At 40.2% G+C, this 24,734-nt stretch overlaps 1 protein-coding gene across 43 annotated transcripts in view; it reads left to right on the forward strand.

Moving 5' to 3' along the window:
- Positions 1 to 1,465: 1,465 nt before the first annotated feature.
- Positions 1,466 to 24,734, forward strand: part of LOC114644339 (NACHT, LRR and PYD domains-containing protein 3-like) — a 284,794-nt gene continuing 261,525 nt past the window's right edge. For 14 of the 43 annotated variants that reach the window (XM_051921967.1, XM_051921953.1, XM_051921962.1 and 11 more), the window contains exons 1-3: positions 17,366 to 17,558; positions 23,712 to 23,878; positions 24,079 to 24,253. In XM_051921967.1, the coding sequence (XP_051777927.1) occupies positions 17,474 to 17,558; positions 23,712 to 23,878; positions 24,079 to 24,253 (427 nt within the window). In that variant the 5' untranslated portion in view covers positions 17,366 to 17,473. Of the gene's footprint in view, positions 1,555 to 17,264; positions 17,559 to 23,711; positions 23,879 to 24,078; positions 24,254 to 24,734 lie in introns of those variants that run through there. The other 29 variants (XR_007933987.1, XM_051921951.1, XM_051921955.1 and 26 more) reach the window with 11 other exon arrangements.

Consider the following 24,734-nt stretch of genomic DNA (forward strand, 5'->3'; position numbering starts at 1 on the left):
ATGTAAAGATAGTTTACCCTCTTTGCTTTGTTAGAATGTAAACTGCATTGCTGACAGGGTTTGTTCTGCTTCATTCTGATATTCCTGTAAATAGCAAATGTTGTTGGTTAATTGTTAACCAAATTTACAATTTTAAGGGGGTGTAATGTGTAATATTGTAAGTCTGTTGAACTATTGAGGGTTCTGTTGTAATAAGGAATTATGGGTATTGGGGAGCTAATAGGAAACTGATTGTAACGTGTACTCAGCAACAAGAGCCTGTTACAGTTTATTATGCTAAACCTGCCTCAGTTTTTCTCCTTTTGTGACTGCAATATTATTACCTTCAGATATAACATCTGTAGCATTTCTGCCTCTCAGAAAAAAAGCCTTTGCCCTGATTTTACACTCCCATATTTTGCATTTCCACTCATTTAAAGTTGTTTAGGATGCTGATGTTGACATAAACAATCTCTTGAAGAAATGTATTTCTGAACATAGAAACAAGTGGACCAAAGGATGCTGAAAGTGATGTGGATGGTGTGGATGCAAAGCAGTCATTGTGAGAACGCTGGAATTACTTTCTGAAATGTTATGATTCCATTATGTTTTTTGCTAATATGCTAATATGCTACTTCTCTAAAAATCAGATATTTTCACATATGAATTAAAAAACAGGAATGCAGTGTTAATGGGGTCTTTTTTGGTTTCAAATGCAAGGTTGTACGAAGTGGTTTAACAATGGTGCAGTTGACCTCAACAACATGGAGGCGTTCATGAAAAGGAAATAAAATAAGAAAAAAATAAGAATAATATTTAATCATAATAAATGGAGCAAATTGGACACTTCAAACTGGATACCTATTAATACTAAAAAATAACTGTATTGAACCCTGAATACACCAAACCTAGACCTTTACTAACTGAGTCCAAAGAAATTCTTGACAATTAGTGACTCACTGAAAAATAATAAATTGCAATAAGAAAGGAAACACAAAAAGAATTTGCCATAATCATCAAGGATTTATATGGGATCGAGTTATGGTGAAGTTCTGCGAGAACACAACAAAAGCAGATGACTGAGGAGGTGCTGTTGAGATTATTGATCTGAATTTCTACTTACTGTAGTTTGAGCAAAGCATGTTACTCATTGCTATGTTTTTAATGAGAAGGAAGCGCACACTTGTATGCTCAGAAGTAATGAATTAGGGAAAAAATGGACCAGTGAAGGTAAAGAGGCAGACGCTTGAGCCACTGTGACCACTACTCTGTGTGTGTCTGAAATCTGAAGAAAGGCCCATACGTCAGTATTGTAATTTTGTCTGTTAATATCTGCTAGACTCACCAGACAGCATTCCTGTTTATTTTTATTGCTTTAATAACAAGACAGCATTTGCTGCTTTCAAACTGCTGGAAGACAAAAAGAGCAGCCAGAGAGCTGAAAGACAAGCCGAGTCCTGCTGCAGTCTCAGGTGTGGCCTCAGAACTGACAACGCCTGCCAAAATCAAGGGGCCGCAGTGGCATATTGAATAAAGTCACGTCGTCAGTTCACAAGACATCAGGGACATAAACAGGTAAGGAGAACAGAACTAAAATACTGCTCAGAGTAACTTGTGATATTCTACTCAAGTAGGACCCTGGAGGGGCTGCAGGTGACTTTTAGAATCTCGTACTTGACTGTTGGTAACAAAGACATTAAATTATACTGAGCTGATGGAGCAGGACGGAGTTGCCTGGCCTGGAGATCTTAAACAACATCGACATTCATTTCTTTCTGTAGCGCAGTGTCACATGTATGTGTGTGCTTCACAAATAGCAAAAAGAAAAATGAAAGTTATTATAGAAGTAAAATGGGAGAATCCTTGCTTTGTTTTGTTTGTTTTGTTTAGTGTAAGTGTATTGTCGCACATACACAGCAGAGTGAAATTCACATTTTCATGTTTTGTCTCTGCTCTCGGCTGCCATGCTCGCTGTTTCTTTATTTTACTGCTTCTTGTCAGCCCTGATAGCAGTGCATTAACTCTAAGGACTAATGTGTGATTGAAAATTTAATTCTAAATCTCTAACAACTCTAAAATGCTATTGACATCTCCATCAAGTCAGATTGAGTTTTATCTCAGGATTTTCACTTTTCTACTGCTGACAATAAATTAATCATGATTGATCAGCCATTTTCAAATCCATCTACAACTTCTCCTTTGGACTTAGATTTGAACTCGGCCCCTCTAGAACATTCACATTGTTGTTTTCTCCTAGAGCTTTGGCTTTATGCTTGGCCTCATTGTCTTCTCCCAAGGTGTGAGATTCTTGCAGACTCCATCAGATTTTCCTCCAGAATGTTTTCATATTTTGCTGCATTCATTTTCCCCTCACAGACCTCCTAGGTCCTGCTGCAGATTAGCAGACTCACAACTTGATGGCACTTTCAGGCTTCAAGGTGCGGATGTTGTGTTTTCAATAATGTGCATTGTTTAGACATGGAGCTTAGTCTGATGGACAAAAAGGATCAAGTTGTGGTCTCTACAGTCTCACTATTAAACCTTTCTCATTATATCTCCCTTTTGGCCACTTCTTTTGTTCATGTGTGTTGCCATTTTGTGTTAAGAATTATAGATGCCTCCTTGTTTTTTCTTGGTAATGGCTCCTAACAACTTAGTGTGCTTTTTTGTGGATTAGTACACTTGGCATTTTGCTTTATTGCTTTCAATTTTTTGATGATTTACTTTAGTGTTGGCATTTAGTGAATCTGACATCTCATAACAATCTTTTGGCCTGTCACGTTATCTATGTCTCTTCTCACGGTCCATTTTAACCTTAAACTGCCACTTTCACTATTTGGCTCAGCAGGGTTGATGTACTTTTACATCACCTTATGTGCTCAGCAATATTGATGATTGTTGTGGTGGGCAGCCGGGTCCCATGCCCCATCTACACATGTTCCAGGGGAGCAATCATGGACTGCTCAATACCACCCCCGGGACGCTTGGTGGCAGCCTCCCTGGCTGAGGATGGTGCCTCAGTTTCCCGCGGGGCTTCATGGGAGATGGAGTTCTCCACAGCCCTTTTGGGATCTGGGGTGGCCACCATGGGGTGCTGCATGGGTCCCTGAGCCGGCCTGGACAACTTTGCAGCCCCACCCAGAGGTGCAATCAGAAGCAGATGATCAAGCACCTGTAGCACTTCTGGGTGGACTATAAAAAGGGCCAGCAACCACCACTCAGGGCCAGAATCAGGAGGAAGAGGACGAGGTTGCCTGGGAGGAGTGGTGGTGCCAGAAGAAGGGTTGGTTGTTTGATTAAGTGCTTGGGACTGTGTTATGCCTGTGGGGTTCACGGGGAAGACGTGCCCCACAGGTGAAGAAAAATAAAAGTCTTGTGTGTTTGACACATGCCTCTGTGTGAATCTGTGCTGGGTCAGGCGCCTATTTAGCACCTTAATTCACATTGTTTTGTTTATTGTTACTATCACAGGACAACCTGTCCAGATGTGACTATTGTGACTTTTTAAAGGCTGATGTTGTACACTTCCAGGTTGTCCACAATTGTAGATAAACTTACAAACCAATGTTTACTTTTGTGTCTAGTTCTCTAGTTATTACATTTCTGGCTACTTCTTTTTAAACACAACAATTATTTAGTGTTTAAGAGCTTAGTTAGTGTTTAACTTCTGCTGCTTGCCCCTTTGTCCTCACAGGTGGTGTAGTGGTAGTGCTGCTGCTTTGCAGTAAGGAGACTGTGGAAGATTGTGGGTTCACTTCTCGGTTCCTTCCTGTGTAGATAGTGCTTTCAGTACTGAGAAAAGCACTATATAAATGTAATGAATTATTATTATTTGATCTCTTTTCTTTATTGACTTTTTGGCCTGCCTTTTGACTGATGTTTCATCTCCCAGGCCTTGCATCTGTTGCCCTTGTGGCAGGCCATTTTTATCATTCCTGCCAGAACTGTGGACAAGCAGGGGGTCAGCACCAGGAAGCAAACAAAACTAAAATGTTAGCAGTTTAGGGGCAAATAAAAATCCCTTATACTGAGAAGTTAAATGGACTGAACATGACAATAACTTTATCTATTTCTTTAACATGTCTTCAATCCACTGAGGATAGCTGAGTATGCAGGGTGCTGCCATTTTATACCTGAAGACACATTTATGTTCTGTGCTGTGTCCCAACTGTTTATGTGGTCACAGGGAGTCTCAGTATTCAAAACAATAAGGTGATCTCCATGAACAGCAAAATGGCACACAAAGATGTGAAATAATTTAAATGATTCTAAAAACATAAACTGACTTGGTCATTGAATCAAAAGTATTTTACCAAATGAAATTGCAGCAATTGTTAATTTGTGTTATGATGTTGCTGATATTACCTGACATCATTTTGTGTCAGTATTTACATCACAATCGCTGCCATTTTGTATGATTTGGGTTATTGTGACAGCCATATTGATTATGGTTATGATGTTATTGCTACCATGTGACATCATTTAATGGCCTTCTTTAAGATGGCGGCCCAGTGTGCCCTCTGTCCTAGGTTAGGAATACATTGCTATGTGCTTCCTGTTTGATTTGACAAAGATTTTGTGATGGAAACAAACTTTTCTTTTGTTAGGGCTTGTTTGATCAGCTACATTTTGACACGTGTTTCAGATTTTTAACTGAGAATCTTGGATTTCATTTTGATTTCTGAAAGCAGATCATTGGCCTTCTATGGGATTGGCAAAGAGGTCACTTGTAGTTTGTCATCTTGTTGCCTGTTTATGTTGGTGATGCACTGGACAGATTAGCCTTTATTGTGTCAAAGTCAGCAGAGAATAAAATTGAACAAATCTACATAAGTAAAAGTGTGGTATTTTATTTTTATTTTTCTGCACCACTTGCTGAATTACATGTAACCTGATAGTTTCTATTGCCTATACTGCCAGATTAAACTCCATCCATCCTGTCATGTCTGGGCCTCCGGAAAACATCCTGTGATTGGGTAGCATTTTTAAAAAATGGATATTGTTTCATAGTTAAAAAAGGGACGATGAGAGGCAGAAGACTTACAAGTCAACTGGCATACTGAATTAATCCTGAGGGCAGATTGTCAGATACCATAGACAGTGGGCTAACTGGAGCAGTTATACAGGTGGGCCTTGAGGGACTGTGTATCTGTGGGAAAGAGATTGGAGTGCTGTTGTACTGAAGATCAAACCTATCTGCATCAACATTGTGTATTTGATTAATTTGGGTTTAATTTGTTTTGCATATTTTTTTTGTTGGTTTATGCTGATCTGCTGTATTTTCAGGGACTGGATTTCTGATGTAATAAAGAGGGGTTTGAGGTTCTTGATATGTGTTACGTGTTCATGTGCCTTTATGTATTGTGATTCATGTGTGTGGGGTTTTGTAAAGTATGTGCTGTGTATTGTGATACGTGATTTTTTAGAACTCCTGTATGGTATTCCATGACTTAGCTGAGTAAGCCCTGCTTGAGTAAACATGTTTTCCAATAAACGGTGAGTCAGCTACGCGAACACCATGTGTTTCTCATTAACTCAAGGCGGGCCTCGTCAAGCCACGATTATGTGAGCACTCATGAGGTTTAAGCAGCCCCAAGAGTCGATCATCGATACCATCAATTAGAGCTCAGAGGAGCTCAATATCAGCTTTAAGCCGACTTTAAGCATGATGCAATCTATACAATGTATGTGTGGTGTATTATGGGACAGCTGTGAAAAGTTGAAGAGTTTATTTAATTGTCATTAAACAGAAGAATAGGTAATAACACAAAATGGAATTGATAATAATACAAAATGGAAATGTGAAAGAGGACACAAAGCATCCAACTCAATGCCTGAGTACGTTATAGTTCTGAATTTGTGCTCTGCGTAATTAAATATTAATGCTATTATTCACATAAAAAATGTAAACCTATTATTTTAGGAATGTTATACTTGAAACACTTTAAACAAACACTTCAATAGTAACATGAAAATCTTTTGGCAGCAATTATAAATTGTATACAAGAATTCTTAGAATATGTACATACATGCAAACATATTTTCTGCATTCAGCAATCAAAGAAAGCTGCAGCTTCGGTGAGCGGTGCGATGTCTCAGTGCCACTCCTGTGGAGGAGTTTACCGTCGTCAGAAGGTCAGACTGGATGATATGACTGGCCATTGACGTCAGTGTCACTTTAAAGGACAGACCTGTGCACTGATGCTATGAATGATTTGTATTTTACATCATCGGCCTCTAGCTCGGTGGTGCCGTTACTCACACACGAGTGCAGGCCATTGCACTTACAACATTTGGGAAGCTTAAATAACCTGATCTACTGTCATGGGAACGACTTTGGATAAATGAACTTTATAGTGATTCACTTACCAAAAGAATCAAAAGAAAGTCAAATGAATGGTAAGGTTTAGCACAGCGGTCACGGCATTGGCAGCAGTGAGTTGTCTTTGCAATTCTGCCTCCATCTAAATGCATAGAAAGTTGTTGTTTTGCAAATCTATAGTCATTAGCAAAGTCCAAGAGGTCTGTGTTGTCCTTTTTCTCTTTGCTGCAGATAGTCTGAGCTCCTCATTCAAGGAATAGGCACATTGTGGATAATCCCACAAGGGTTTTGAAAGCAACCTGACTTTTTATTCATTTAATATTACCATAAACATCTTTGTGAAAATGATAATAACGAGTGCCAGATCAGACTTGACAATTATTATAACGAATGTTTCTATATTACTGACAAATCCTCAATTGCAGAACATTTTGTATTTTTAATATTTTATTACTGGACTGTTATAAAAATAATACAGTTTGAATGTATTTAATTATTGTGGTACTGTATATGCAGTGGAATGTGTGATACTTTTAATATATTATATATTACAATGTAAATACAAATACGGGCAGCACAGTGGCACAGTGGTAGCACTGCTGCCTCACAGTTAGGAGACCTGAGTTCGCTTCCTGGGTCCTCCCTGCGTGGAGTTTGGGTTTCCTCCCACAGTCCAAAGACATGCAGGTTAGGTGCATTGGCAATTCTAAATTGTCCTGTGTGTGTGTGTGTGTGTGTGGGTGTGTGTGTGCCCTGCGGTGGGCTGGCACCCTCCCCGGGTTTGTTCTTGCCTTGCACCCTGTGTTGGCTAGGATTGGCTCCAGCAGACTCCTGTGACCCTGTGTAGGATATAGTGGGTTGAGTAATGACTGACTGAATACAAATACTATCATGACTTATATCAAAAATGACAAGGGGCTTTCTTTCTAATCCTCTTTGTGCTGAAGGTTTAAAATATGGCGACAGGAGCCCACCAGGGTTGGTCCTTGATGGTCTTTGTGACATTTCACATCTTTGAACTACTATGACTTGCTACCTTTTTTTGTATAAGAGATGATTTTAATATGCAACACATGTTTTTTTCATTGTTTTTTAAATACTGTATCTTCTTCTTTTATCTTTCACTAACCAAAATGGCAAAGGGGACAAATGCTGTAATAATTTAAATATGATATATTGCCATTTTTCAAAAAACAGTAGATTTTTGGCAGCATGGTGGCACAGTGGTAGCACTGCTGCCTCACAGTAAGGAGACCTGGGTTTGTTTCCCGGGTCCTCCCTGCGTGGAGTTTGCATGTTCTCCCCGTGTCTGGGTGGGTTTCCTCCCACAGTCCAAAGACATGAAGGTTAGGTGCATTGGTGGTCCTAAATTGTCCCTAGTATGTGTGCTTGGTGTGTGGGTGTGTGTGTGCCCAGTGGTGGGCTGGCACCCTTCCTGGGGTTTATTCCTGCCTTACGCCCTGTGTTGGCTGGGATTGGCTCCAGCAGACACCCGTGACCCTGTAGTTAGGATATAGCAGGTTGGGAAATGACTGACTGACAGTAGAGTTTTTAATGTACATCTTACCACTTGGTAATGAATGTCAAATTAATTTAATCAATAATTAATAATTCAACAACATTAGATATGTTAAAAATAATCCCCATTAACATCAGGACAAAGGTGGAAATGAATAACAATTTAAATATTGTCAATTTTTTTTAATCAATGGTTTAGGCCAGGGGTCTCCAACACGTCACTCGCAAGCTACCAGTAGCTCTCCACCCCTTTCCAAGTAGCTCGCCAAAAGGTTAATGAATCGTACATAAATGTGAAAACTTGATTAGTCAAATTAGGGCTGGGGCGATCTTTAAAAAAAAATCATATCACAAACCTTTTAACACAAAATCCCGGTCCACAATCTGTATTGCAATTTATCTTTTCAATGTGGCATACACTTAAGAGAATATCCAGACTCAAACTCATGATGACCTAAGTAACACTTTATTTTAAATATCAAACAAAGTTGAATTCAATTGTTCACTCATTCGCTAGCTAAACGGAGTTAAGGAACACACTGAAGCTGGCGAGTGAGTGATGAAGGCCCTTCCCGTCTGCCTGCTGCGTGGATCTCAGATTCGCGCAAATAAATCAGTGAACTCTAATACATAGTGAAATGAGAGAAGTTGCAAATTCAACCAGAATGTTCAAGCAAATTATAGAAAGAAAACCCGATCTAAATCCGTTAAGTAGTTCTCTCGTGAAAAGCAGACAGACATACAGACAGAGAGACATTGGATTTTATATATTATATATTAGTAAACTTTCAACGTAATGTGCAGTTAAAGTCTCAACAGCATTCTTAGCATTTCTGGAGCTTAGTAGAGCCAGATAACTATAGGAATCTTCACCAAGCAGCTCTGAAAATGTCTGCTTTGTTTGGGTCTCCATTCCTCTGTAAGTCTGACATGAAGGTCATGAAATCAAAGTTCAGAACAAGACTGACAGACAGACATTTAAATGACTCCATGAGAGTGAACCTGAGTGGCTCCACTCCACCAGACACCTGCCTCTCTTGTTGACTCCACGCAGTGCCAGTCATCTGACTGACTAAACAACACATCACACATGCAACTGGACATGTGAATAAAGTGACATAGTGACATGTGACAAAATGACAAATGAATAAGTCAAATCTGTGGATTTGGAATTGCATTGTTTTATTTTGACAGCATTCGTGTTTTAATTCAATGGTGTGAGTGAGATGCACTAGAAAATGCACACAGACTTACAAAATACACTTGCAGGTGAACTAAATATTTTTTGTGACGTTTTAATGCAAAATGTGAGTTGTGGACACCAACATCTTGTAAATGTTCAGGCAAAACAAGCTGATTCAGTTTCTTTGGGTTGAAACAAGCCATGAGAATAAACGTTAGAAAACATGAGGAGCTCTCGGCCATTTTCATTTTGTAAAAGGAGCTCTCAGAGGAAAAAAGTTGGAGACCCCTGGTTTAGGCTATGATGTTTTATTATTTTGTAGTGAACATGTAAGATTCATTTAAAAAAAATACAAAAAATTAGACAGTCTACAAAGAACAAAAAAATGGAAACTTTCTCTGAGGTTTTCTTTCTCATTTAACAGGACTTTTGTGAACTCCACTACATTATGCTTAGCTTCACTTTTACACTGGTATGTGCCAGGCTAAGGGATGACAATTAATTTTCTTGGTTGCTAAGCGTGACTTGCACTAATCCTCTTTAAAGGTACCAATTCCAACTCAGATTAGAGTCTTGATTTAAACGCGGCTTATGTGCTAAATGCTGTTTGTGGTGTACCCCTATTTTAGTATTTTATAATTCATTAGTGGATTATGTGGATCATTGTAGAACCACTGCATGACAATGTGCCAGTTCATTGTGGGAAGGGTTCTTTGCATATGAAGTTGGTTCTTTGAACTTTGTGCATGATATTTGGAAAAAAATGAAGTCTTTACTGTATGGTAGACTGCTTAGCAGGACATTTGTAGATCAAGAAAACCTGAACTTGGCCTGTGATATGAAACACAGCAAGAGTCCTTTTAATTGGTGTTTCACAAGGCTGTTACCATCTGTTTATGGTTATTTAATGCATGGAGCAGATTATGGATCTAAATAAATAAAAGTTCTTTCTGGAACCTTCATGTGGAATGGTCTTTAGGGAACCAAAAATGGTTCCCCTGTGGCATCGCCCTGAAGAAAACCTCTGGTCCCTTCATTTTTTGTAGTGTAGAGTGGTGTTTATATACGAGGGGGGACCCAAAAATAACCGGAATTTTGTTGTTGTTAGGTTGGTACTTGTAGTACGTGGTGCAAGCGTCGTTTTTTTACGATGGCCGATTATCGTGAGCAACGCGCGGCAATGAAATTTTGTTTTCTTCTTGAAAAAAGTGTTGCAGAAACTATTGTTATGTTAAAAAAAGCTTAAAAAGAAGATGCTATAGGTAAAAGCCAAGTCTACGAGTGGTTTGGCCGCTTTAAGAATGGTGAAATGTCGATTGAATACCACCAATGCCCCGGGCGTCCTTCAACATCGCGAACCGATGAAAATGTCACCACAATCTGAGAATTACTTTATGAAAATCGACGTAGGACCATTGACGAACTTGTTAAGATTACCCAGTTGTCGTAGAGCTCGGTTCAGCAAATTTTATCGCAAGATTTGAAAATGAGAAGAGTTTCTGCAAAATGATATCAACCCTAATTTAAAAAATGTTTCGATCAATGGCACAAATGATTAGATAAGTGTATTTCCGCCAATGGAGAGTACTTTGAAGGAGACTAATTGTAGTTTGTACAGAAAATTAAATTAAACACGTTTTAAAAATATTTCCGGTTATTTTTGGGTCCCCCCTCATATATAAGGAAAATCTTGTTGTAATTTAAAGTTTAGATATTACAAGAAATATTTTTCAATAAAACAAAAATATCTGTAGACTTCCATCAAACATGCTGTATGGTTTAAAGTCAATATCGGTTTTGTTTCTTTTTACTTCATGTCACTTATGAAATGATCCTTTTAGTTTAAAGTTGATGTTTCACAGCTCTCTTCTGTGTTGGCCTAAATAACGCTTTAAGTTGATTGCTCTACATGAGGGTCAAACTGCTTGATTTGTTGAAATCACCTGGAAATGACTTGGGTGAAGCTGGGATTGAACTCGTCAGAGCGTAGAAGCTTAGTGTTCATCTGCCATTGAAGTGAACTGTGAAACAAGTGAGTTCTGACAGACACGGTTTCTCAAACTCTGCTCTTCCTCTCTCCATTTGTAATGCTGTGTCCTTTTGACAGTGAAATCTCAACAGTTAGTTCACCAGTTTCAAAACCCACTTTAGTCGTTCTTTGTGACTGATGTGTAGGGAGCCCCCATTCTGAGAAAGGACACAGAGAGATTTCATTAGCAGCCATAAAATAAGATGGTGTTGATGCAAAGGATCCTACTCCGTTGGGTCTTTGAGCAAGACCCATAACCTGAAAATTGCTCCAGAGGCATTGTACAATGGCTGACGCTGCACTCTGACCTCCAAAGGTCATATGAAAAGACAATTTACTCTCAGGGATTAATACAAGGTAACAAATACCAAAATACATAAATAAATAATCTGTTGAACTGGTAGAGCTTTGCTGCAGTCCTGGCACTGATGTTATGGGCACCTCCATATTTGAAGATTTATAGCTGCAGATGCCTCTCATCTAAACTTTAACACAAATAATGGAAAAAAACAAAGCAATACAAAACAAACAGAACAACCAGTTATTTAATGTTATTTCTTCAGCAGACTCCCATAACATAGCAAGCAAAAGTTTGATATCCACTGCACATAACAGAAACACTTTGCCAAAGTACAATGTGAAGGAGAGTAGGTATAAAGTTTTACTAATTAAGATAACAAGCTCACCATTAAAAATTACAAGAAGGCCAATTGTGGAGGGGATGTGCAAATACAGATTAGTGAAATACCGCAGTTACACTCAACCATTTCCTCCACAACCCCCTGTCCCATACCCCCCCCCCCCCCCCAAAAAAAGGGTCTCCACACCACAGCAATGCTATACCACAATATGTTCATGTCAAAAAAAAAAAGTGAAAAAATAGTAAAAATAATTTATCAAGACTATTATTTCCAGTCCTGTGGTGGGTTGGCGCCTTGCCCAGGATTGGTTTCCTGCCTTGCGCCCTGTGTTGGCTGGGATTGGCTCCAGCAGACCCCATGACTCTGTGTTCGGATTCAGCGGGTTGGAAAATGGATGGATGGATATTATTTCAAATTTGGGGAATTTCAAAACTTTAAATAAAAATCTATTACAAAAGATAAAAAGAATTACAAGAGAAGCTCTTATCTTAACAGATGTAAAATTTGGTCAAAGCTAAAATAATTTCCTCAGATATATTTATATGTACAGGTTGGCCATACTCTTATGCCTCCTCCAGAATTCTTGGGAAGGTAAAGAGCTGCTCCACTGGTCCATTGCCTGGATGAATCCACATTGCTCCTACTGGATCTGAGGTTCCACGATTGAGTGGTTTCTCCTTTCTAGTATCCTACAATAAGCTTTTACAGGAAGGCTGAGGAATGTTGTACCCCAATAGTTGGAGCATACTTTCCAGTTCCCCTTTTTAAAAATGGAGACCACCACCTTGGTCTGCCATTCTAGAGGCACAGCTTCCGATGACCACACAACATTGAAAAGGCTTGTCAGCCATGACAGTACAACAATGTCCAGAACCTTCAGCATTTATGGGCAGATCTCATCCACCTCTGGGGTCTTGCCACTGCAGAGTTGCTTAACAACCTTGGCTTATTCCCTTCAGATTCTGGCTATGCCTCCTGTACAGAGGAGACGGGGTCAGGAGCTCCTCAAAGTGTTCCTTCCACTTCCAGACAACATCCTCATTTCAGGTAAGCACTTCTCGACCCTTACTGATAATGGCCTGGATGAATCCCTGCCTTACATTTTTTGAGTTCCCTGATGGTTTGTTAGAACCACTTTGAGCCCATTCAATAGTCACTTTCCATGGTCTCTCTGAACTCCTCCTACACCCGGGTTTTTCCTTCCCTGGCCACTAAGGCCGCTGTTCTTTTGGCCTATTGGTACATCTCTGCTGCTTCAGGAGTCTCATGTGCTAACCATACACAGAAGGCATCCTTTTACAGCCTGATGGCACCTCTCACCTGTGGTGTCCACCATTTGGTCTTTGGGTTGCTACTTCAAGGTGCACCTATGACCCTCAGGTCACAGCTCTTTGCAGCTGCTTCCACAATGGAGGCTATGAACAAGGTGCCATTCGGTCTGTATGTCCCCAGCCTCTCCTGGGATGCAGGAAATGCTTTTTTGGAGGTTGGAATTGAAAGTCTTCTGGACAGGGGCCTCCCCAAGATGTTCATAGTCCACCCTCATTACTTCTTTGGACTTTCCAGGTCTGTCCAAGTGCCTATCCCACTACCTGACCAAATTCACCACCAGGTGGTGATCAGTTAACAGCTTTGTTCCTCACTTCACGTGAGTGTCCAGAATATAAGGCTGCAAATCTAATGAGAAGATTATGAAATTGATCATAGATCTCTGGCCTAAGGTGTTCTGGTACACTTTTGAGCCACCTTATATTTGAACATGGTGTTCATTATGAACAAACCACGTCTAACACAGATGTCCACTAACAAAATACTCTTCAGGTTTAGATCAGGGTGACCATATATTTTTAAACATGCCTCTCCTGGTGTCTCCATCATTATCCACTTGGGTGTTGAAGTCACCCAGCAGAACTATGGAGTCCCCAGCTGGGACAATTTCCAGGATCCCCTCCAGGCACTCCAAGAAGACCGGCTACTATGAACTGACATTTGGGCTGTTAGAGTCCTCCAATCTGTGAACATCAACTGCACAGAGGCAGCCCTCTCATTCTCCGGGGCAAACTCCAACATGGCATTGACCAGGCAGAGACACAGTAAGAAGCCCACTCTCACCTGAGGCCTTTCACCCCAGGCAACTCCAGAGTAAAGGAGAGTCCAGTCTCTATCGAGGTGTTTGGTTCCAGAGCCAAGTGAGTGGGAGGATGTGAGCCCAACTACTGTATATCTATTTGATAGCTCTCCTCCTCACCATCCAACTCCAGCTCCTACCCCACAAGAGAGGTGGCATTACACGTCCAAGAGTCAGTTTGTGTGTTTGGGTTCCGGTCCAATAAGGCCTCTGCCTTTGACTGCTGCCCACATCACATTCCACCCAGACCCTGTTCCTCCTGTAGGTGGTGGGCCCACAGGAGTTATTAGTTAGTTAGTTAGTTACCCTATCATTTTAATGAATCTAAGAAATTCATTACAAAATGGTAAAACATTACAAATTAAGATATCCGTTGAGAACAGCAAGAATTAATAGTATGCAATGTTTAAGTTAGCTGTTTGTCATCATGGTGTTTTTTTTGACTATTTAGCATATCTAATGCTTTTGCTTTCTAAGATCTACAATTGTTTAAATTAAACTGATATGTTCCTTACAAAATCTATGCTGTCCATTGAAATATTCAAGAATTAAATACAATACAATACAATACAAATACGGGCAGCACGGTGGCACAGTGGGTAGCACTGCTGCCTCGCAGTTAGGAGACCCGGGTTCGCTTCCTGGGTCCTCCCTGCGTGGAGTTTGCATGTTCTCCCTGTGTCTGCATGGGTTTCCTCCAGGTACTCCAGTTTCCTCCCACAGTTCAAAGACATGCAGGTTAGGTGCACTGCCAATTCTAAAATTGTCCCTAGTGTGTGCTTGGTGTGTGTGTGTGTGTGTGTGCGCGCATCCTGCCCAGGGTTTGTTTACTGCCTTGTGCCCTGTGTTGGCTGGGATTGGCTCCAGCGGACCCCCATGACCCTGTAGTTGGGATATTTGCGGGTTGGACAATAGATGGATGGATGGATAATGGTGTGTTAGTGTGCTAGTTATAGAGTATAATCATTAAGTTATAAAAAGTACCAGAACACAAAAGTTGAAAGCACTTTGAAGTATTCCACAATTGATAAAGAGGACCTTGGATGTATGTGGGCTGTTGAGAAATGGAGGGCTTTGTGATGGGGTTGAAATTTCCTATCCACACCAATCATCAGGCTTTGACCACTCTGTTGTCCTCCAAAGTGTCTGATCACCCAGGCATGTGGATGGCACGCTGGGCAGTGTGACTGTACTGTTTTAACTACACTGTGGCTTATCATTCGAGGTCACAGAATCACATTGCCGACTGCCTCTCTTGCTTGTCCTTCACTGCTACTGATGACACCATTTCTGACAATGAACCTGAGTTTGTGGTGATTTAGTCTCTTGCTCTAACTGCAAGAGTTCGTTTCTGCCTCTGCATTTTGCAGTGAATTAGCTGCCCTGAACTCAGATTACCAATGGTTAGCCATCTTCTCCTAATGCTGTTGATAGTTACTCATCTATATTTCTGATTACGAGATGAATTGAGTGTACAAGACAGTTATGTGTTCTGTGGTGCTCGTCTCATTGCTCCTTTCTTTCAGAGTCACACGATGGTTACATTCACTCCTCTAGGTCACCAATGAATTGTTTAAATTAGACAGCAGCGTATGCATCAACTATATTGGTGGCCAGCTATAGATGACATGGTTGAAGTTCATGTTAAAAAACTGTCAACTGTGCCGATCTTCTCATAAGACAGCCAATTCCCTTTTCTACACCTGTGCCATTTCCATCTGAACAAATTTATCACCAGCAGCAGATTGTTGATGGGTACAATTGGATGAAGACGTACATATTATACTGGATAGCACCCTGCAAGGAGATGCTACCGAGAAAATTTATGCCTTGGTACAGGTTGTGTGTCAGGCATGCGGTGATGCTTTGGCTTGAAGGAAGGCAAGACAATCGGGCTATCGGCAGGTCCCAGTGGGACGCATAAATTCAGAAAGAGCTAAGGATGCTCAAGAAAAGGTGGCAGAAAGCAGATGATGCAGAAAAGGAAGCCCTCAGTCAGCTAAGGTGTAAGGTAGGATAGAAATGATCCAGAAAAAGCAGAGAGAAAAGTGGTGACAGAGGAAAGCCTTTATCAAGAACCCCTTTTAGTTCAGAGAAAAAAAATCCTGCAAAAGCCAAGAAGTGGGAAACTGGTGTGGTGTAAGAAGAAGTTGAAGACAAGGTAGCAGCAGTACATGTTGACCGCAGGAGGGAGTGCCCTCTTCGAATACCAATTTTTAGGCCACACACTCCTTTCAGCATGGCAGGTTTCACCAACGAGGAAGTAGCAACAGCAACATTTATTTCTAGAGCACATTTTCATACAAATGGTTTTAGCTCAAAGTGCTTTACAAGATGAAGAAAGAAAAGTTTTTAAAAACTAAAAATATAAAATAAGATTAGGCAATACTAAATAACAAAGAATAAAGTAATGGCTGGGTCAACTGAAAAAACAAACAAAAAAAATGCATAAAGCTGGAGAAACAGAAACAAAATCTGCAGGGGCTCCGAGGCCATGAGACCACCCAGCCCCCACTAGGCATTCTGCCTATCATAAATGATCTAAATCAGTCCTCATGGTTTTCAGGCTTCACATGGAGGAATTTGATGATGATGGTCGTGTGGACATCTGGCCTTCAACCCATAAATGTAAGGACTGCATGTTGCCCTGATCAGGTGGTGGTGGTACAGATTACCACCACAGACAACCGGAAAAAAGAACAGCAGAGAAACTTGGGGTTAGTAGGGGCAGAAGTGGAAAAAGCTCAAGCAAGATCTACACCAGGACTATGGGGCACCACATATAAGACCAACAAAATCTGTTCTGAGGAGGATATCTAAGCTGTTGTAGGCACACCGTCAGTTTCCAAAGCTGAAGTTCCTACTTTTTCTTCCAAATGGCTGCTTTGTTCCCAAAGAACTGACTTTTAGCAGGATTGACCACTTCTGAGAAATCTCACTGCTAGGTGACAAAGGGAAAATATTCTGGTTCATCATTGCCAAAAGATAAACAATTTATCAACAGGTTGAGTCCTCACAGTACATTGTGTCGAACATACTAGGAAGGGACATGTTAGAGGAAGTCAAAAATAAAACCATATTACTGTTTATGAAGAGAAGTTATTAAGAAGATAATGAAAAACCAATTAATGCAAAGTAATGTATCTGACTTTATAATGAGGATTCTACCAGAAGTTGTTACTTCACCATTTTTTGTGGTTAACAGTGAAGTGAAACTTCTCTGTATAGTTGAAGTAGCTTGGTTTCCACCAAAGGTGTTAAGACTGTCAAACAACATGAGCAGAACCTCCTGTAACTTTACCCCTGCAGGGTCCCACATCCACTGGAGAACTTTTAGGAGTTTCAGACTGGTCAGGAGAAGACACGGTCATTGAGTTGTTTTCTTGTTTACTTAATCAGGGTTGAAAACTGGAGTTCAGCTCCTGAGTCTGTTGTTAAGTTTCTAAAAGCTCAGATGTTTGTGGACCTTCACATGGAGATCATGTCCTTTAAGTGTTCAAATGAGTGACACACCTAAGTCTGCCATCTAACTACTCAACTCTTGTCATTATTTTAATTTTAATGTCTTCTCAGTTTTGTTTCCACAGTCCTAGCCTGCTAAGAGCTCACTTGAACTTTGGTGAAAGGAGCCTTTAGAAGAAACAATCAGTCGTTTAAACCACAAAACCTAAAGATGAGTGAAGACGGCTTGTGTGAGAAGTTTGTGTCAATGATCTCCAGGAAAAGAAGGTCTGATGAAGACATTGACGCTCTCTCTGGTGAGAAAAACTTCATCCAGAACAGTTTTAAAGCAACAGACTTTATTTAAAAAAACAAATTCCTTGTGTGTGTTATTATTATTTTTTGGCATATTATTTGCTTTGTGTATGTTCAGTGTATGGACTGCTGACTTCTATGACCCACTATGCTGGAATCTTGCTGTTTGTGTTTTAATCTTTGTGACTTCACATCTGATTGCCACTGAGCAGTGCTTTTACAACTCCATAGTTGAATGTTGTTTAAATGTTCCATATGTGCTGTTAACAGTAAGTTCATGTCATATTAGTGTGCTCTTTTATTATCACTCTTTACTTTTCTGCTCTTGGTGCTTCTGCAGTGCTCTTTAAAAGACACACATGAAACACCACAGCTTTCAGATGAGAGCGACCCTTAAAAACACAGCCCTTCACAAAAACAGGCCTCAGTGCGAGTGCAGCATGACGCCCTCAAAGAGGATTTGCAGTCGGGGGGACTTTGATCTGCCTCTTTCTACAAGTAGTACATGTAAGAAGAGCATGGCACACCAAACAAGATTACTCAAACATTTTGAAGCACTCTCATTCAGTTTTCTTTTCCTCTGTTCTCTTTTTTTTTGCTTTACCTGTCCATCTCTCTTTTCTATAAAATAAGGTGCGACTTTTCTTAGTTTACAAATGAAGCAACTGAACTCACTAACAAGAAATGCTGTACTGTAATGACTTTAAAATGTTGTTTACTGATCTTTAGGTTATCATAGCTCATTTTGAAGATGTTTATTCAGAGCATCGTATAAAAATATATATAAAGTGAATTGTATCATGAAACTGTTAAGAGTAGGCTACAGTTACAGCCATAGCTAGATGGGAACTAAACACAAAAATAAACACAAAAACACACCTGCTATGAGTGTGGTCGGCTGGCTAGTGAGTGTGGCGGGCTGACCAGTGAGTGCTGTGGGCTGACTAGTGAATATGGTGGACCCGACTTCAGTCGAGTGTAATGTCTGACAGCAGATGGTAAAGGTATGACATACGGAAGTAAGCTGAATGCACTCTCAAAAATGTAACGCGGCTGAATTGAAGATTTGTAATTTAAATTCTGAAAGCCTTCATTTGCATAACCTTAGCAAGTCACTGAGAGTTACAAGACCCTCTCATGATGGCAGTCGTACAGTTTCACATCCCCAGTGACTCAGTCAGACTGATCTGAGATTCACCCTGTTGTAGGACCTGGACTCTTCTGTGTATCTGTGACAGGTGACAATCAATGAGTTCTCCTCCACAAGTAACAGGCATACAATGAGACTGCAAATAAAGAAAGAAAGAGAGGCTTGTCTTGTGCTTATCACACCAGCAGGGAACGGAGAAAAGAAAAAGAAAGGACTGAGATTGCTGCACAACTTGCCATACTAAGACACCAGGCATCACGTCAATGACTGTCAGAATGTGGCACATGTTGTTCGCAATCCTTTGGAAATGGGAAACTGTGCTAAAATATATATGAGTTGTGTATTGTGCCATCCCCCTGAAATGTCCTGCTGAAGGTAATGAGATCCAGTAACTACAGTCGTTAGGTATGACTTCCCTCCTGACTACAACAACAACAACATTTATTTATATAACATATTTTCATACAACTAATGCAGCTCAAAGTGCTGCAAAGAGTAATCATGTGGTAACAAAGACAAAGACTATTTTGGATATAAAATATGTGTGTGTGTGTGTGTGTATATATATTAGTTCAGTTGTGGACTCTGATCTGTGAATTTCATTTCACGTGTTTTCATTTTGCTTCTGCTTATTTTCGGTGTTTTATAAATAAACATACAGTGTATATATATATATATATATATATATATATATATATATACTCTTCTCAATAGATTATCTTCGATTGGCATTAGCCACACTCCACTAGATTGGTTCAGATCCTACCTCTCAGGCCACACTCAGTTTGTTCAGCTTAAAACTTTCACAGCCCAACCCACCGCTGTTACTTCAGGTGGGCTCTGTCCTGGTGCCCCTCCTTTTCATTATTTACCTCCTTCCCCTTGGTAATATCTTTCATAAATATAACATTAGCTTTCACTGTTATGCTGATGACCTCCAGCTCTATCTCACTAGAAAACCTACTGTTTCCTTTCCACCCTCCTCACTTACTGATTACATAGCAGAAATCAAATCCTGGTTTTCTTCTAATTTTCTTAAATTAAATAACAAGTGACAAAACTGAGATTCTACTCATTGGTACAAAATCAACATTCTCCAAAACTGATCATTTTTCATTTGTTATTGATAATTCCTCTGTCTCTCCTTCCCCACAGGTGTCATCCTTGACAGTACTTTATCCTTTCAGTCCCACATAAATACCATCTCCCGGTCTTCATATTTCCACTTGCATAACTTTAATCGTATTCGCCCCTCCCTCACTCCCCACACCACTGCTATCCTTGTTCATAGCCTTGTCACTTCTCGTCTGGATTATTGCAATTCCCTTTTCTTTGGTCTTTCTCACAAATCTCTTTATAAGTTCAACTGGTCCAGAGTTCAGCTCCCTGCATCATTACTAGAACCTCCTCTATTCACTATATCACTCCCGTCTTGCAGCAGCTTCATTGGCTTCTGGTTCAGTTCCACATTCAATTCAAAATTCTCCTACTAACTTTTAAGGCTCTCCACAACCTCGCCCCTTCATATCTGTCTGACCTCCTCCATGTTGCCATTCCCTCTCACACCCTCAGATCCTCTTCCTCCATCCACTTGACTGTCCCCTTCGTCTGTCTTACCACCGTGAGGAGCACAACATTCAGTTGCTCTGGAACTCACTACCATCTGAGCTTAGAAATATTGAATCATTTTCACTTTTCAAATCTAAACTTAAAACTCATTTGTTTAAGACTGCATTTCTCTTTGATTACAATTGCTCTGTCTGATTTTAACTTTTGTATTTTAGTTTTGTTTATAATCTGTGTTTTATCTACTGTTCGGTGTCCTTGAGTATTTAGAAAGGTGCCTACAAATAAATAAAATATATTATTATTATTATTATTATTATTATTATTATTATTATTATTATTATTATTATTATTATTATTATTATTATATATTTACTGGCTGTGTAAGCCTGTGCTGTAAAATGCTTGGGTCCTAGAAACTATTGAAATCGTCACAAAAAGAATTGAAATGTCAAGATGTCAGGTAATTGAAAGTTTCTTCGGAGGTTTCGTTTTTCCGATGTGCTCACTTCGCTTGCAGCAGGAGGATAAGTAAAAGGGATACTGTTTGCCGATGTGCTTGCCTAGCTCCTGTATTAGCCACTAAGCAAGTGACTCTGTCTTCGGAAGTTTCGCTTTGCCGATGTGCTCACCTTGCTTGTGTATCCTCGGAATTGGAGACCTTACCCCGACTCCACCGCTCACTTCCGGGCTGGACAGACACACGCACTTCCACGTGTATATGTTTATAGATAAGATATATATAAATATAAACATTTATAAGAAAATCTAAACAAACAAAGCACGCAGCAGGCTTTTTGGTCTCAACTTGTTGTTTTAAAAATCATTGAAATGGCGGTGCATGTGTGCCTGATACTTATGCCTGCCTGAACAAAGAAAGGCATGGCTTGTTAAAAATAAAAATGTGATATCTGTCTCTTTCATGAAGCAATAACAGAAAGCGCTCCAACTTTCAAATCAGTTCTTTATCAGTTAATCAAATGCTCAGTTGATTACAAACTGCCTGAAGGGCTCTGAGTTGCCTTGAAAGCTGGCATATTGTAATCTGTTCAGTTAGCCAATTAAAGGGGTCATTTTGCTTGACTTTTCTTTGCATTCCTAATGGCTGACACGATACAACACCCTACTAAATCAGTTAACTAAGTCACATCTTAATGTTACGCTATACATACTGAAACAAGTACTGAGATGAAAAGACCGAGACAAACACTGAATGGGAGTTAAGCCCAGTAATGGGAGTGTTTATTTTACAACAAATCTTAGTCTTCTAACTTCTTAAAATAAGAAAGGGTTCATGTTACCACAATTAAAACACATAGAGAAACAGACTTAAAATATAACATTTTCTGCCATTTAGATGTTTTTAATGGTAGATGTGTTTTTTTTCATGAAGATGACTGACTTACTAGCTGATTTAGACATCCTGGAGTCGACATTACGGAGACCATTAAAGATGAATGGCTTAATCCCAGTTCAGTTATGGGTTTAGGAGAGTCGGGTATAGAAAACGGATGGATGGATGAATAGACTGACATCACAGTGTAACTGACTTGACATTAAAAAGTGTAATGAAAAATGATTTTCTGTTCACTTCACTTCACTTCACTGCTGTTTACAATACCTAAAATACCAACACCACAATAGTCTAAGTGTGATTTACAGATGGTCAAACACTTCTCTAAAGTTAAAGCAACTTCCACATCAAGTTTCTGTTTTATACTGTAAATCCCAAATTCTGCTTAAAAAATGGCTTACGCATGTTTCCAGGTCTAGCCGTTGGTTGGTTTTCCTTCTAGGAGTCACAATGAATCTGAAAACATGAGAGAGAGATAGAGACCACATTTGACTCCTGAACACCTTTACCTTTAAATGATCTTCTGGTTTATTACTAATATAATGTGTAGCTAACTAAAGTTGTACCAGTAAAAGGTGACTGGCAGACTTGTTAGTGCCCTTCAGTCCTTCATTTGCAGGATTCATTAAGCCAACTGTTCAGAGAACAACAAGGTGACTTTAAAAATCACCTGACATACAAAAGAGGCACTGCAGCCAGTTGTCTAAAGAACGGGGGGCTTGTTCTTCAAGAAGTCCAAACTTATAATGAAAATTACACCCAAAACCAACTCTGCCAATTGTGCCTCATCTTCACCACTGCTGCGTGTGCATTTTGATTGGCTGAGAGATGACGTAAAAAATAGGAGGCCAAGCAGGTTGGATGCATCAACATCACATGACATTGAATTGTCACTCACCACACTCTTCAAACATGGGAGCAGATGACCAGCAGCACCTCCATAATCAGATATAAACTGACAGGCAGATCCTGTGACGTCACTATTTCAGTTCAGTTCAGTTTATTTTGTAATGAGCTCTTCACCAAGTGCAGGCTCAGAGTGCTGTAATGAGTTCACAAGTAAAATACAATTATAAACTTCACAAAAACATAATGCACACACATACAATGATGAAAGAGTTGGGGTGTTAAAGTTGGAAAGAAAAACATTTACTGTTGGAGCAAAAGTTGGTTGTGATGTGCACCAGTAGCTCCACTCTACTGTAGGACAAGTTGGCATTGTCCCATTTGGCTTGGCATTCTGTGGCACAAGGCCTGATAATTAATCAGAATAAGAAGAGGAGCAGAAAGCCGACTGCACTACCACCACCTGAACAGTTAAATGAAGGGCAAAACTGCAGCTCTACCAACATTGTGGTCGTCTGAGTCATCTGAGAATGAAGACAAAAGTCAAGGATCAGCTGACATTCTGTGGAGATGCCTTCACACAACAAAGAAACCCAAAAGGACACTCATGTTTTAGGCTTGAAACCCCAAATTGAACTCTGGTTAAATCTGATGACTTAAAAAAGACACTGGATCTGTAACTGGAAAGGATTTTGATTCAATTTCATCACCACAGGCTGCTGTTTCCTTTAAAGTCAGGTCATTTCTTTTGGAGCTGGATGATGACCCACACTATAGTCACCAAGACAGCCATGATCTTTGAGCCTTGGAGATCAGAGTTCATTCAGTGTGTCAAAGATGCACTCTGCCAAATCTAAGCTTTGTGGTCAGTGATTGAGTGCCTTCTTAATAGTCTTGTTGATGTGGTGGTCCTCTCTTGTAGTGATAGTACTGACTGAGCAAACCACACTGGCCATCACACAGTTGTAGAACATGTAAAGGACATCACTACTCATATTAAAGGAACACAGTCACCTCTGAAAAAGAGGTCTGCTCTGCCCTTTCTTATATGCAGAAGCTCCAGTGTGTTATGTGACCAGTCCAGCCTGTCATTGATGTTATTCTCTCATATTTACTGTGTAAATAGATGAGGCCACTAGTTAGGACTGAGAGAGGTGGTCATGTCAGACTGAATTCTCATCCCTGAGCCTCCATCACACCTACATCTCTGAATTTTCATCTTTTCTGTTTCCACTGCAGGTTTAACACACAAGTTTCCTAAAGTAATCCAAACCTTCTCTCATGAGGATCTCCTCAAGATCACCGCGTTCTACAAGCCCTACCTGGCCTATGTGATTGAATACGACATCACGAGTATCCTGCAGAACCTGGCCACCAAGAACATCCTCACCAACGATGAAGCCAAGGTAGGTGGGTCTTCCTGTCAGTATGAGGCACAGAGAACTGAGCAGTGATGGTGAGCTCAGAAGAATCATCTGAGACTGCCTGACCCTCCATAACAGGTCTTTCTGTTATTGTGAAGTCATCAGACCCTACTGACCACTCTGCTCTGCTCCCCCAGTGGTCTTTTCTAAACTAGCACTGTGGTCACTCACTTGTCTTTCAGAGATTCAAAGCCAAAGAAAAGTCTGAGGGGCGAGCAGGCGTGGAGTCCGTCATCAGTGACATAATGAAGATGGACAGTGTGGTACTGGTGAGCCTCTGGGAGGCGCTGGCTGAAGAACTTGCGAGATTTCCATCTCCAAACCTGACAAGAATACTGAAGGAAGTGACAGAGGGTGGTGAGTTAATGGGGTGTTGAGAGAGAGCAAAACAATAATGTGTACAAATCACAAAAGGAGACACAGTGGGAGACACAGGAACACAAAACACAACATTTCTGTCTGTAGGCCACTGGACACACAACTGTCAGGTCCATCACTTACACCAAGATGTCTGCTTGATGGCCGTCAATACTAACACTTCCTCCTGTTCCTCTGATTATCTCTTTTAGGTTTTTATTAAAGTCTTTAAAAGGGGTCAGTGGTCCCACCACATTATTTAGTAACTGGTGTGCTGCTGTCACTTATGTGTGACCTCCCATGACCGCACATGTGGCTCGCATGTCTTCCCTTCTACACTTTATAAGCCTACACCTACAGCCAACCAGGATGTTAATTAATATTTTTTTCTTTCTTTAACAGGAAGTCACAGATTCTGTTATTTTCTGACACTTCTGATCTTAGCTCACCCCTCTGGTCAGTGTGTGTAAACATCAGCTTT

This window comes from Erpetoichthys calabaricus (assembly GCF_900747795.2).
Source record: "Erpetoichthys calabaricus chromosome 1 unlocalized genomic scaffold, fErpCal1.3 SUPER_1_unloc_7, whole genome shotgun sequence".
Lineage (NCBI taxonomy): Eukaryota > Metazoa > Chordata > Cladistia > Polypteriformes > Polypteridae > Erpetoichthys > Erpetoichthys calabaricus.